Source organism: Varroa jacobsoni, unplaced genomic scaffold (genome assembly GCF_002532875.2).
Source record: "Varroa jacobsoni isolate VJ856 unplaced genomic scaffold, vjacob_1.0 scaffold_1071, whole genome shotgun sequence".
Lineage (NCBI taxonomy): Eukaryota > Metazoa > Arthropoda > Arachnida > Mesostigmata > Varroidae > Varroa > Varroa jacobsoni.
The window spans coordinates 93,659-109,050 of record NW_019213973.1 but is presented as its reverse complement, the minus strand read 5'-3'; the positions used below and the strand labels follow the sequence as shown (position 1 = coordinate 109,050).

At 43.2% G+C, this 15,392-nt stretch overlaps 1 protein-coding gene across 2 annotated transcripts in view; it reads right to left on the bottom strand.

Annotated features, from left to right (window-relative positions):
* LOC111266318 (uncharacterized) overlaps positions 1–15,392 on the bottom strand; it is a 52,513-nt gene that overhangs the window by 30,224 nt on the left and 6,897 nt on the right. For both annotated transcript variants that reach the window (XR_002684025.2, XM_022843725.2), the window contains exons 2-3: positions 2,378–2,508; positions 1,057–1,288 (exon numbers count right to left, since the gene is read on the bottom strand). Coding sequence is in view for 1 of the 2 variants with exons in the window: in XM_022843725.2 (XP_022699460.1) it covers positions 1,057–1,288; positions 2,378–2,508 (363 nt within the window). In the remaining variant the exon portion in view is untranslated. The remainder of the gene's footprint in view (positions 1–1,056; positions 1,289–2,377; positions 2,509–15,392) is intronic.

Genomic DNA, 15,392 nt, shown 5'->3' with positions numbered 1-15,392 from the left:
ATAAATAAACTACGCCAGTTCAAGCTAGTGAAAAATAAGCAAAAACATGGTGGGAGCTAGGTGAAAGCGGGCTCGTAGCGCAGTTTGTCTCGATATCTTTAGTCGCCGGAACGAAGCAGAGAATAGGCACCCGCAGAGCGTAACGAAGATTTCATTGCTCCACCCACAACAGGCCGTCTGTGACGCCCCGGGGACGCCTAGGAAGTCTGCCCGCTTCTTCAGCAGAAGCAAGCGTAGAACGTCGGGAGGAACGAATTTTATAACGATAATGTTGGCAACGCCGCTTGATGTGCCGGAACGAGCATGTCGATCCGGTTCAACATGAGGCTCACTGCTGAGCTGATCTTACGAAATAATCGGTTAAGAATTACCTATGTGTCAATTTGCTGAGTTAATCACACCTTTGGCCCACTTTACGAATGTACGAAGTAAAACGACTAAGTGTTGAGATGGTAAGATTTCTAACATGTTCGGATACCTTTTAGCGGGTAACGTAACAGAATTAGCCGGTGTTGAGCCTTAAGAGCTACATCGCCTACAGCATGAATCATTTTGGGATGAATGGGGCGTGTGATGAAGGTACGTGACTATGATGTTACTAGTAAATAAATGGAGCTCAGTTTTGTTTTCTCTCGTTTAACGATGGCACGTCTACGTTGATTGATTCGTAAAAAAGCATATTTACGTAACATCGAACAAAAACTGGACATATGGCAGTATTCGTTGAAGGTCCTAAAAAAGGAACTGTGTTACATTCAGTGGCTAATTAAGAGATAAGTTCAAGTTAATTAGAAGGCTATCTTAAACTTAGTCCTGTTTTTCCCTGTAAAGATGAAGAGCGCATTCAAACGCACGTATTTAGGTAACCGTATCATCAACTGTGGTTTCTATACGAGAAGCATCCTGATATTTTTTTTGTCCCAGACGAAGATGATACGATTACGTCCGACTCAGGCGATCTTGAAGCACATCCACCCCGAACCGTTTTAGATAATTAGTAACCACTTGCGATGTAACATGAAAGTTTTTCGACCGTAACATGTATTCTATACATACCGATATCATTGTGAGCCTTGAGGATGACCTTTTCCGCCATTTGCAGTTGGCCTTTGAGTTGCTGGGAATAGCCTTCCGTGCGCTTTAACCTCTCGCTCCAATATTGAGCTGCAAGAGCCATTGCACTAAATGCTACGGACGATCGTCGGAGTTCGCTGCGTATTACGGTTAACTCGACGCTTCGAGCTTCACACGTTTCGCCGAGTCGAAGGATTTCATTTTCAAATTCCGACTGAAAAACGATGCCGATGTCCGAAAGCAGCAAAAAAAAAAAAGACAAAGCAATGACGCTTCTTGGTTAGAAAGCATGCTACGATTCAACAAAAAGCTGATAATGATTTTATTCTCCATAGATCCGTTATAAATGACAAGCAACTAGTGGCATTAAGGGTGCTAAATAAATAGGTATATGGTAGAATGCCCTATATATCTAAACGCATTTGCCATTCAACTAAATCTATCAGTTATCAACAATGCTGTAGTATTTATTTCATCGAAATCGTTCATTTGTTTATGATATATATATATATATATATATGTGTATATATATATATATACACATATATATATAAATTGTTGCTGGTATAAGAGCTAATGTACATGTTAGACAATGGATATAGTCACATTTTACTGAAGGAACTATATTAAAAGTAGAGATTCTGAACAAAACGGTCGACACAATCGACGCCATAACGTTCGTACACTTTAACGCGCATATGTTACGCGGACGACTAGATTTTTAACGCAGTGCACACACTGGTAATACAGTTGAAAATCTTTAATCTGCTTTCAATAAACTACTGAATCTTGGCGATCAGAGTAACTTCCTCAGACAGCGCCGGTATTGTATATACATACGGTGCGTGGTGTTCTCTGAATATTCAATAGCCTCCATGTATAATAATAATAATAATAGAACTATGAATATCCGATTGTTGATTTGATTGAGTCTACTGAACGAAGATTGCTAGTCTTCAACAATGAACATTTACATCGACTTGAGGAAAAACGGAACACACTCATATGCTGTTTATAATTTCCACAAACGGGTCAGCGATATGAAAATTAGCGGTCACTAGTTCGTGCAATGATAGTGGTATCAGCATCTCATTATCTTGTGCTCTTCACTATCATGTTAGTGTTTTGCATGTAGAATCAGGTAAAGAATATCACGAGTTGTCCTGTCGGCGAAATCTGACAAGTAATAACATTTTATCTCATCGACGATTTTTAGACGCTGCATGTTGAAACTATGTTCGACTGAGCAGTTAATTTAGCGATTGTTGAAGAAATGTAATGGGATGTAACGGTAAGCGCTTACCTTAGCCGGACTTATTCTGGCATCGCCAGTGACGGACAGACCATTTTGGGACTGGCTAGTGGCTGTGATCGGCGTAGACGTTGTATTTTCTGTCGCTCGAACTGCTTTCGGGACATTTCTGTCGTCGAGGCCTAGAACGAGCAAAAAAAGGTCAAGAATATTGAACACTTTTTCAGGATACGCGTACACAATTAGGCGAATATATGGGACAATTGGCATATAGTGAATTCGAGAAAAAAAGGCCCACAGATTGATTAACAATCACAAAGGTAAAATAAAATTAAAAAATTCCACCATCTAGTACGTACTTGTATTCTATTATAGTACAATATATATAAAATCCGACAGCTCTAAATCCGAAACGCCAATACATAGATTCTACTGCATAGTTCTCATATTTATGAACAATTGCACTATTAACGATAATAGTAACACTTCTAATTGCCAAAGATTCATCGATTACTCGTCCTTATTTTCTTTCGGTGAATTAAGCTGCTGTTATAGGACAAAACAGTGCAGCAATGAATAGGAAAAAAAAACATAACATGTACAGTTTCGTATTGAAAAAAAAAAGCACCCAGATGAATAGGCACACCTTGGACTTGTACAATGATACTCGTTTACACGGCACACGCTTTTCACACCTGTACAGCTAAGCCGAATAGCGACGTTAAACGACCAAAAGAACTTTGGCGGTTAATTAGTCTGGGTTAGATTTGACGGATCCGAAAATTACAGCTGTTACTCAATTTACGAATAGCCATTGCGAGGCTACCCGCGATTTGGCTGGCGCCCCCACCCCCGACGTTTACAGAAAGTTGAACGCTGGACGCGTGTGTCGAAGCAAGAGAACTTTGAATATCAATTTTTTTTTTTTTCGATACAGTTTTCACGCCATTTACCTTGCATATAACAAAAGGGCAAAACAAGAAAAGACTGGCTTGGAGGCTATTGTCGTCATTGTCAGTAGTAGTGGGCGAGCAGGTACATAATAGCATTTTTTTTTTCTATAATTTACACAAAGTTTAGTGTTTGCCAGTACAGTTAGTCCCGATCCGCTCTAGACTTACGAATCAGCATGTCATTATCGTTGGTACTGCTTCTGCTGGGGTCTGGCGCCATCTGCATTTACTAGAAGGGAAGGCGAGGGACCTTATACTATTCCCACATACATACACAATTTGAGTTTTCGGCACCGATAAGTATTTATCAGCGAGCGTTCCCCTATAAACAACAATGAACCCGCTGCAAGCGTAAACAAAATTACATATCTCGAGCTGCGGGGAGAAGTGGGGGTATGCCGATCATATACTGATTCCACCTAAAGTGACGAAAGCAATCAAACACTATCGTCACTTATCGTGTAATCAATGACAACCATATCTACGGTACGAAGTTTACTGACAATGTAGCAGTAATAAATAGATGATTCCCGATTGACCCGAGCAAATGTCATTAACAGTCCTACACACAGTCTACTACAAAAATCACTTGGGCTTAAAAACAATTTACATAACCATATATGTATAACAAGTAAATATTTAATCATCTTAGTATTGGGAGATCGCCAGAGGTAAACAGACAACGAAATAGCTATCCGTACAGCCATATTATCTAGTTCACAATCCAGGTACAACTGTCTAGTCTCCACGTATCGTACCGAATTCAATACGAGGCACATTGTTCCGCAGCAACCTGACGGCGCAGAGCATAAGGGCCATTATCGCGTGACCGGCCCGAATCAAAGCGCACAAAAGACCTGCCTGAAGCTCAGCCGAGTTCAAAGAAGTCAGATCCACAACTTTGGAACAAGCCATACGGGCTAATTTTTCCTTCCCCTCCTCTAGGCGACGACGTCGCCGACATTTCATCGTTGTTCGTAGGACATCTGTGTACATCCACAAGAACGGGCACTGCTCAACCGAAAACCTCGAACGTTCCTATTGCCGCTAGTTAGTTGTAGGCAGTTTTACTCTGGCAAAAAATAAATGCTGATAAACGAATTGCTTACGTCTCAGCTACTTATTAGAAAAATGACTGCTATATTCGAACTAACAGAGGGGGGAAAACGAACTTCATCCGCCGACCAAGTCCACATAAGTAAACTCAAGGTATCGATTTCCATTATCATTTCACGATACATCAGCTCGACAGATGGACCTTTTCCACAGATCCGACGCGACGAGAAAATCACCCGCGCGTTGTTTCGCTAAACAGAGACTTCCCTGTTGATGGGCACTGCTCGTACCCTAACACGCGCGCGACGTTACCCCATGGAGCGAAACCAGTGCGTATTCCTATTTCTTGGCGATATGTTCAGTGGGTGAGCAATGCGAAAATCTTTCATTGTCATGCCGAGATTAGAATGCTGACAGACGCTGCTTGCCACTGTTGCTACGATGGTTTGACTCTTCTGTGAAATTCTCTGTTTGACTAAACGTTCGTAAAGGCCCTGAGCAACGTCAGATTATCGTTGCCGGATTTCCAGAACTGGTCTGTAACAATATACGATGAGGAACCAGTTGTTTTCCGTATGTGTTCCGCTGCAACGCCTTCAGCTAGTTACTTTAACCTACAACAGAAGATGCAAAGCCAATTCGCACATTGTTGGATAATGCTTGCGAAGCAGCCCTTATCTCAGGGTGGTCGGCGGGAGTATTGAAGCCGCTAATGTCAGTACCAACGTTTACGTCGGTCCCACTTGTCCAGATTTGTTGCCGCTGATGTAGCAGCATCAGCAGCTACGTTGTCGCTCTAGACCTTCATTTGTCGGTTGATTCATTCGATCACTCAGGGTTCGAGGACAGCAGTGCCATCTGTTTGCCGTTCCGCTTGCTCGTACGGAAGCGGTCCTAGTTGTCGACCACGAGAACTAAAGAGCAAAGGGATGCTCTGCGTGCAGCGGCGGCGGCGAATGTCACTGTTATCATTTCCTGTAGTTGTGCGTTCTGACTAATGGTCAGTTCCTGCTAGGGAGGGACACCTGACCAGTTGCCCCTAGTAGCCAGCAGAAGATTCATTCCCACTGTCAGCACAACGGCAGCAGCACGAAACAACACTGACGGTTATAGTTGCACACAGTTATGGGCACTGCACGCTGCACGACGGCGTAGCGTACATCAGCACGACAACGAAATCGACGATGACGACTGGAACGCGATACATACACCGCTAAGAAGGGACTAACGATTGTTCGATTACTGTTGCCTCTCCTAGGAACTCGGCTAGAGCGTTCAATGTTGCCGCTAGAAAATACCATGAACTAGTGCGCGCCGCCGGATTAGCGCGTGTCGGACCACGCATAGCGCGTAGGAACCGATTCTGGCTGTGAAGTGGCTGGTGCCGATCCTGCCTGTGCTGTCGCTATGGCTGCGGCGGTGGCATCGATGGCAATGACAGCATCTACTACGTCAATAGCACAAGTGGATGGCAAGTGTACTACAAGTATATATGGTCGTGATAGAGGCAGCAGCAGCGTCAAACAGCCAGCTTACGAGCGACTGGCCAAGCTGTTTGTCTGTGTTGAATGTCCACAACGGTGCGCGACTCACCCAACCATTACAGCTGATAACGCTTCGTAGGCAAGAAAGAGGTTTCTCCGCTCCGCCCAAGGCACGCAGGCTGGCTGGATGCCTAGCCGCCCCATAAACGAAGCATTATGGTGCTGCTCTTGTCTCTCATACGAGAAGATACCATGTCGTCGCAGACTTCACAGCGACACGTCGACTATCGAATCACTGTTACTGGCCGTCGCAGAGTAGAACTAGTTTATCATGATTCGGTGCCGCTTATGATGTCCGTCTCCTGTCGGCTATATCAGTAACTAACCGGTCGCCTTACCATAGGTGAACATCAACTTTTGTTACTTTACAGTCACAGTCAGGACCATGCGCAGCGGATGTGGCAATTTATAGGGTCCGTTCGAAGAATCCGGTACGACAACCTCGTTCTCACACACATACACGAAATTCTATTAACCTCTACGGTTAGCTTCTACGATTTGTAGCCTTCAGCGCCTGACGGAGATGTCTTTGTCGCCACAACAACAGACGGCTTATGACAAAATCTTCATAACTGCAGTTGTCGCCGTCGCTTTTATCGGGCGACATTTTCGTTCTACTGACGACGAACCGTGTAACTACGTGGATATTCCAGCTGCATCTCATTTCATTCCAGGAGGCTTTACTCCCCTTTTTCCGTTAACTCCATCTTCCTTTTTTAATCAATTCGAGCACCTAATCACACAGAAACGCACAGATGCGCGAAAACACGCCCAGTCTAGTTTCTTAGATGCTGGAACATACGCATACAAAAAAGGCAAATAGGAGATATGGCGACGATGCAGCGTAAGCAGCAGGTGGAGGGTGGCACAATGTAACATTCGCTTCGCGGCAGAATTTTCGCGGTGGGACCATTGCCCCATATTCTATTCGGCTAGCAAGCCGGGGCTTCTCCTAGGATTAGCTATATCTAGGCGCGTCCTGTTGTGTCGCCTAAACGTCGCACGTCAAACTGTTCGATGGCGGCAGACAAACAACAACGACTACCATTAACCAGACGGGTCGAAGAGCATAATTTGAGCTGAACGTCACGAAGACAGCAAAAATTGCAACCGGCTGACCGGAAGGCTGAAGCAATCGCCATCGATTAAATACCCTGACAACATTAGGCGTCCATATTAGGGTCATTAGTGTTGCATTTTTTTTCGTTTCCCGTTGCCGCCATTTGGATTATCTTGGCTTATCATCGGCTGAATCAAGACACAGGAACTTGCCACAGTATATATTTCCTCGATATATGAATGAGTGTTAATATATCATCTGTATTAACAACTGTCGCAACCGACGTTGTTGAGGCAGCTGTTGGACGCTACGCTTAAAACCACACATTCACTGATTGGAAGCGGCAACATTCAGAGCTATTTCGCCTTTTGCATGGTACATGCAGAAGCGACATACTGTTGTGCACAGTCACGCATGCACATGCAGAAATAAAAAACTATGCAATAATGTGTTGCAGTTAAAGCTGTTAAAGCCGAAGATACTCAGGACATATCGATTTGTTGAACGGTGCTTCCTGGCTCGTACTTACTGTCCGCACAATGTAATGCGATTAGCACTACCGAGACCTCCACAATCCCATCTGTTTTTCGTAGCGTCGTGGACATGGCCTGCAGGTGGGCTGCGTAGTTTCTACGTCAAGCCATGTGGCGACTCTTTAGATCCGTGGCTGTTGTTTCTCTCGGTGCCCCATAGACGACGCAAACGGGAACATAACTAATAGTCTACAAGTATATAATTGCCCAAGAATAAGCGGAATGGTGATGATTTACAACAGTCAATGGGAGTTGATGAGAGTCGGTACGGTGGAATATAGCATAGGTGATGCTGGTTGGCTTACAAGCTTCTTTTAGCAGGAATAACTAACGAGTGGTTGAAAATTTCAACTTTCCCATAATGCACACGCTTTCACAACGCGTACGAACGGGTGTAGGAAGTAGCGGAATCTCTTGGATTTTTTTAGGAGCTCAACGAAAAGAGATGCAGATTTCTGTTGTCTGATGCCAAGCAAGGCCGCCAACAACTGCACCATTATTAAGATATTTTGCATACTGAACAATAATTGCGTAAGTGTTTAGTAAGTAGATTAATATCAAGCTACCTAACCCAATTGCAATCTTAGGTCCGTGACAATCGTCTGGTAACAGTATGCTTATAGGAAAAATATAAGGATCTTTTTTTATTTTATATTGCTATATATATATATATATATATATATATATATATATTACTACAATTTACTAGAACGATTCGATACAAGCAGGTAAAGGGTGCGAGCGAGATTTCACCAAACGGCAACAAGGTCTCCCCACTTATGCTGCGTTTAAACAGCCGTAGCAACAATAGCAACAGCGAAGCTGGCAGCCTTAATTGCACTACCTTTGTTGCAGCTGCAGACTGTGCCGCCGTCAATCAAACGGTTACCATAAGTCGCCGAACCATTCTTTTAGCGGCAACAACAAAGACAACGGTAAGCAACGCTTTCCTAAAATCCACTTGACGAATAGGCAACGCCAAATTACTACGGCCACGTGGAATAATAGATGCTACCTCTTCAAACATTTCCATGCAGCTTTCTTCCACCTACAGGACATCGCTACACAGGATCCGGCGCTATCGGAAACGTAATTGGGAATCCAGGTCATCACTAGCCTCTCCGTTTCATCAGCAGCAAACGCGGAATCACTAGCGGAGTATACAGAGGGTCAGTACGTAGAGGGGTATCGCTGCACGTACGTCTTCGAAAACTCCGCATTACTTTAATGGATGGGAACATAACAATAATAATAACAACAACAAAAACAGCGGCGGCAGTAGCAACTGAAGAAGGTTCTTTGTGCAACGTAGCAACGGCACCGATCCGCGGTCGTTACAAGGCAAGAGCAAAACAGCTACAAGGGAACGCTTTCCACGTTGTATAGACGGCAATACTATCGCTCGCTTGCACGCTAGCACGTACGCGCACACATTCATACATCGCGAATGGCTGTGGGAAACCATGGGGCATGATGGCGATACGATGTAGCAACTGTCATGCGCTTGACTCAGAGCCATTTGTAGCTTTTGCGCCGTCTAGCATCGTATCGTCATTTAACCGACTGAGAAGTTGGGTAAACGACTGCGCAGGCACTATGGACACATTCGTATTTTCTTCTTTCACGCTCTGCCCTACACAGTAGATGTGAACTTAAGTGTAATTCGCACATTTTTCTACGAGGAAATTGTTTGCCTGGTATTAGTATGGTTCTTTAGCGATTGACCATCACGTGCAGTACCGCTATAGGAGAAGGCTGATGGAAAAAAAACTATTATACATTGCTATATATTAAGCTCATGAGCGTAACGCCCGTCGGGAATATGTGTCTGCTTTTATTGTTTATTCTTGATTAATATTATTACTAAGTGAACTTGAATAGTTCGATAACTAAAAATGATGTTCTTCATCAAATAACTATATAAGAACCTTCATTTGTCCGAATTTTATGTCCGGCACTATTGTTAGGCATTCCGTCAGATGGATAACTCCCAATATGAAATGAAACGTGTTCATGGTCGGATTCAAATCCAAAATCACCACGTGTCCTTTAGGTTTGTCAGACGAACACGTTACCCGCTACGCCATTAGTAAGAGACGAAAATCCTTTGAAGAACTTTATTTTGCAACGTGGTTTTCAATGGCACCTTTATCGCTGGTGTGGTCCATCCGGAACACGGCGACTATTCCCTGCAATTTGACAGCTTGTTGACAGAGCAGTTACTTACCTGTCGTCCCATTTTACGCCCGCTTTTCTATCTTTTCACTCTGGCTGTCTGATTCGATCCTCCCTGTTTTTCAGGAGTCGCCCATTTATTGTCATGGACAAAAAAAAGCTAATGGAGAAGCATATAGATTGTTTGACGTCAGAGCGCTTTCGTCACGTTGTCACGAACGCTACAGCTAACGGCCCTCAAATAGCATTGTGGAGACGTTCGCTCGGATCTTTGTCTGAGTGTATGCGTATGTGCACCCGTTGATGTGTGCCCGTGATTGTTAGTCACTGTTTCTCGGGAGAACCGTCACATGTGTAATAATTGACGCAATTGAAATGACGCTGAAATAAACCAGCGGTATATCTCAACCTGTATTTATATCACACAAGCTCGGTATCATCTCATTGCTATAATTGGCTGATAATTATTATACATATAATACGCTTATGAGTCGTCGTCACGAATTCTATCATTGTCGTTCGAAACACATGGCGGAATAGGAGATATTCAGAGGAGCCTGAGACAGGCTGACAAAACGTGGTCCTCAGCTAAACAGAGGAGCATAGACATGCGACCGTCAGCAAACCTAAGTGCAACAAGTGCCCCCATCGCTCTAGGTAAACACTGACGAGCGAAACAGAAACACGTGCCCAGGTTGATGACGATCTTGGACTGCGACTGCGACCCTGCGCATGGGACTAGGCTTTACGCACAGTAAACATATCGGGCGGCAGGACGTGCCATCCGGGTAACAAGACGTGGCTTCTGACTTAAGGATCCACACGTGGGGGTCCGAGGATATAACATAGTACTTCTCCACTTTTAATATTCTATGCACGTTCATAACAACTGCTTTTTTTTTTTTTAACTGGGTCGGGTTGTCGTTATTGGAAACGAGCAGTTTGTTAATTCAGAGTAAATTTATCCCAGAAAAGCCCAAATGCAAATAATCTACACAACGAATACTATATTTATATAGTAAGCAAATTAGGACCTACATTATCAAAATAATAATCGAAATATTTGAAGATACAAAGACCTTGTCTGTGTATGATTACTCCGATAACTACGATAACCCGATGAGCATTAACGCCTACGAATGTTGGCGTTCGAAATTGTTCACCGGATCGGAAACTATTATTTAACTTAAATCTATACTAAATAAATCATTATGGCGTTCAGCGTATAGACGCCTTTTCGTACATACGGGTGGATCAAATGTGCCTTAGGGTGAGGTGTTCAGCTGGTACGGCAGGGGCGGTGCGATAACGCTTTAGTAATACGACAGTGAAAATGTCTGAAGAAAGCTAATTGTTGTTTTGGTTCATTCATGAAGTTGGTCTAATAACTTAACTGGCCAATTTGTTCCGGCTGTACAGGTTTACTTCCGGAAAGGTTACGTGTCGTGCTACATGTGCTACATAGATACAATCATGTGTGTATCCATAAATTTCACGTAGACCTGGCCCCCAGTGCGGCTTGACTTTGCTTACATCTTTTTTTTTTTCGCTCATTGCATTTATTCTCGACTAAACAGTAAATGGACAATTTCCTGCCTTTCATCTATGAGAAACAGTTTTTGATAGTACGATCATACAATAATTATACGCTTCCTTCACGGCGAAACAGCTTCATAAGAATATCCCCGCAATCGAAATGCATTATCGTTGTGTTTCATGGTAATTGCTTGCAAAATCACTCTGCCCCTGGCAATCACAGTATGATTGATACGTTTGGTAAGCTTCCGCCGTCGCAAAGCTACCCATCTGAAGGAAACTGATCTAGTAGCGTGCGAGTATTTTCGAATTCAGAAGAAAGTCTTTTAATTAAATATCTTGCCAACTTACTGAGGCAATTCCATCATCATCATCAAGCAACTGTCAGACTATCATCGAATCTTATCCTATCGGTTAGAGTCGGATAGAAAAAAGTTAAATATACGAGTGTCGTCCGCAAATCGATATAATACAGAAGCTATGAACCGCTAGAACCACGTGTTGTCGAGCTAAAGCCGAAGCCTGAACCGGTCGTAACATTTGCCTCAAAATGAGGCTTAACAGCCATAGTGAGTCGGTATGTCTGTCTGCGTAAGTAGGCGTTTGGGTATCTTTGAAGCTTAAAACACTAACATCTCTAAAGGTGTCTAGGTTAAACGATGTCCAGGTAGAAAGGAATTTAATAGCGAAGTAGCTTCGGACCGTCGTTCCAGAGGGAAACGTACGCGATCAATGCCTGACCCGCAGCGACAGATAGCGCATTCGATGTCCTTAGTTCATAGCTGCAGCGTATAGGACGCGTATCTGCACACGCAACGGTACGGACAACCCCAGCAGCAGTGGACGTAGGTACAAAACATTACGCATGTCAACAGGGACACCACAGGATAAGCTGTAGCGAAGTGTTGTTGAGTAGATGTTTTGATTTATGTGTTTTTCGTTTACTATTGCAGCGCCGTCCGATGATACTGCGGTAAAAGTACTATAAAAATAGAACGCAACGCGTGCCTGGTTCTCTCTTTATGATTCTGTATATCGCATCACGAACTGTACAGCGAAATGACGATAGACACCGACGCATATGTACGTCTGAGTTCGGTTATAGGAATCAATGAACGAGTCTAACTGACGCATTTTCCTTTTCAAATATATGCATATTATATGTCAGATAGTAAGTAATACCCGCGTGTGGGAGCTGGGGGTTTAAAAGAGAAAAATTACGAATGCGGATGACCATCGGTAGGACGCGCATGACATCGGAAGCTGTACGAAAACATGCGAAGACTACTACCCCCAGACCTCATTTCGTACATCACAGAGAAGTAGGTCAGGATAATGATCGTCCAGTGAATGAACTGACTTAAATGATTAATTTGCTTGTTTATGAAATATCGCATCGTAACTATAACGAACGCCTATTCAAACCTCTTTACGTAAGGTACCCAATCATCGATTAATGAACATAGTTGCTACCCGGAAACAAACTATACAGAATGATACCTTTAAATAGGATTGCGTATGCAAGGTGCTTGCCCGAAAAGGTGCTTAAGAGATAGGTTTCAGTAGCAAGTAGCAGCTATACGTATATAAAAATACTTGGGGCAGATGGATTTCGCTAGAATGGATGGGGGCTAGAATTCGCTCGGAAGTCGCTCACCTAAAGACCTAGCCCTGTTCGAAGTTGTACTTTGATTTTCAGTACTTTAATGGTCGTGTTGTCGAGCGAATGAGCGGATCCATATGCTTGTATAGAATATTTGGCTGGTGTTTCGGGTTAACGCTTCGTACTAACGGTTCCCATAAACGTCGACGTATGCTATAGAAAATAACCACGGATGCATTGCTGCCCCGCATATTTTTCGCCTCGTTCTGTCCTGAACCGCTTTCACACCAGTGTAACTCTTGTGCAACGTGTTCTACAAACATGACAGCCGCCTTCAAATAAACAATTACTATAATGTGTGCTAATGATGTGAACTTGGAAAGTTCTATGATTTTTTTTATCTTAGCCGAACTGGCAGCGTCTGGCCGCTTATCTGTCTGCGCCACCCCAGACTCGTGGTGGACGTCGTACTCAAGCTTTACTATCAGTATCGTGTCTATATTATAATTGTTATTAGTGAGAAAGTAAACATCTGCAATCTAGCTATTTATAGTAGGCCTAGCCGGCCCAAGCTACTCTAACAAATATGCCAACGTCTGTTTTTGTTTAAACAGATATTGCTTGGTGAACACGTTTATGCTGCTACGAACAAAAAATGAACATTAACATCGCGTTTATGAGACAACACCACATTAAAGGCTGGCATTGCATCCGAAACAAAGGTAAAAAGCTTACTTTATATGGCATTTGTGTGCCTAGTGCGATTTTCGCACTTTTACTGGATCCGATCATGGCCATACCATGGTAACAGCTGCCAGTTCAGCTGCCAGCCAACAGAACGCGCAGCTAGCAATATGTTTTGTGACGAAAGTCCTATTGTAGGGTAACACTGCAGGACTTGCTAGCGCAAATATCAAACAACGAATCTACAGGCAGTATGCATCATTCCAAAAAAGAGCAGCAAAAACAGAATGTGGCCATTGCAATAGCTGGCTACCGCGGTCAGATGAAATCAAGCACCGTTGGAAATGGTCGCACAGATACTGCCAGTGATAACCATGATGATATGCCTGTGACCAGTATGCGTTCTGTAATGAAACTGGAAAATCAAACCTTAGACAAATCTCGAGACAAAGGCGGCAAATTCGGCTAAAGGCGGAACTTCGAAACTTAAAATGAATACAAGTCTTTTTTTCTTAATTTCACGTGACGACATGGCAATCTAAGAACTCAACCAGACACGATGCAATACTTGAGGTAAGGACAGGTTTCTTTTTGAAATAGAAAATTATTTGTAGCCAAAAGGAAGGTAACAGTTCAACACTGTACAAGTGGTATTTTATTAGAAAATGATGGAAATTTCATTTCGATTCCACCGAACTCTTACGTCCATCAGTAGATTCCTTTGGTACCAACGACGACCGGCTAGCGCTCTCGGTATCACAGTTCAGCCCCACTAGCCCCCGAAAGCTAGAACGGGCGTGAGACCTAAAAGTAATTTATTTGTAACGAATCCGGCTTCCTTGTAGTCGTCGCATCCTATTCCTTCAATGGGCTTCCGGAACGCTAGATAATATCACTTGCGCGCTGCTATATCAACATGGGTACGTTCGTTAGCAGTATTCCCGCCGCTTCATTGCGGTTTGTGCAGAGAAATCTTTCTACTATCATTAGTCCATCGTCCCACGCTGACGATCGCCAACCAAATGGCTCAGCAAACAGTGAATATTATAAAGAAACAGTCATACAACTACACGCGTTCACTATTACAAGTACATCATATATACTATGCTTAATATACGAAAGGACGAGAATCAGTGTCGTAGACGCGTTCAAGGCTGGAAGGCAACGAGCTGACACAGACGGCTCCCGCAACAGCGAACGTTTAAAGTGATTGGCGTTCGAAGACATAGTCGCATCGTATCAATACGATATGAACATAAAGTAGATGTTTATAGATAACACGAACGAGATGATTAAGTCCACCTATAAACGCCCGTAATGGAACGCATTGTTCGCAATGGCGTTCCTTACACAAGAGGTGCGTTGTTCGGAACGCTGCCAACTAGTTCGTAACGGTCGAAAATAATTAGCAAGATGGCGTTCTTATAGACATACGGTTCATCTAACGTCGCTCAAGGTACCTTAGGATCAGTAGGATTTATATCGTATCATAAAACGTTCGACATATCTGTCGAAATAGCTGTGAGAATCACAATATGTTTTCATAAGGCAAAACAATTTACAGTAACGAATGTAATAAAACGAGCATATTCTATGCAAAATTTTCGAGGTAAGTAATAGACAAATCATAAAAACATTTTTTTGTCTGTAACTGCTAGGGCGTTACGTTTGCAGCGGCCTTTGGCACGGTGCAAAGCAATCCTTAGTAAGTATCATATAAATTTAAGTATAATATCGCGAGTACAGAGTAATAACTCATGTTAGATGAGTGCTACACACCTAGATGCCATATGTCTGCCATATATAGGGAAAGAGAGACACAGAGCGAGGGACTGAGAGGAAGGAGGGGCTAGAGCGCGTCCAAAACGCTATCAAGAGCAGTGTTCGCTAGTGAAATCGTAAGATAATAGTGATCGATAATG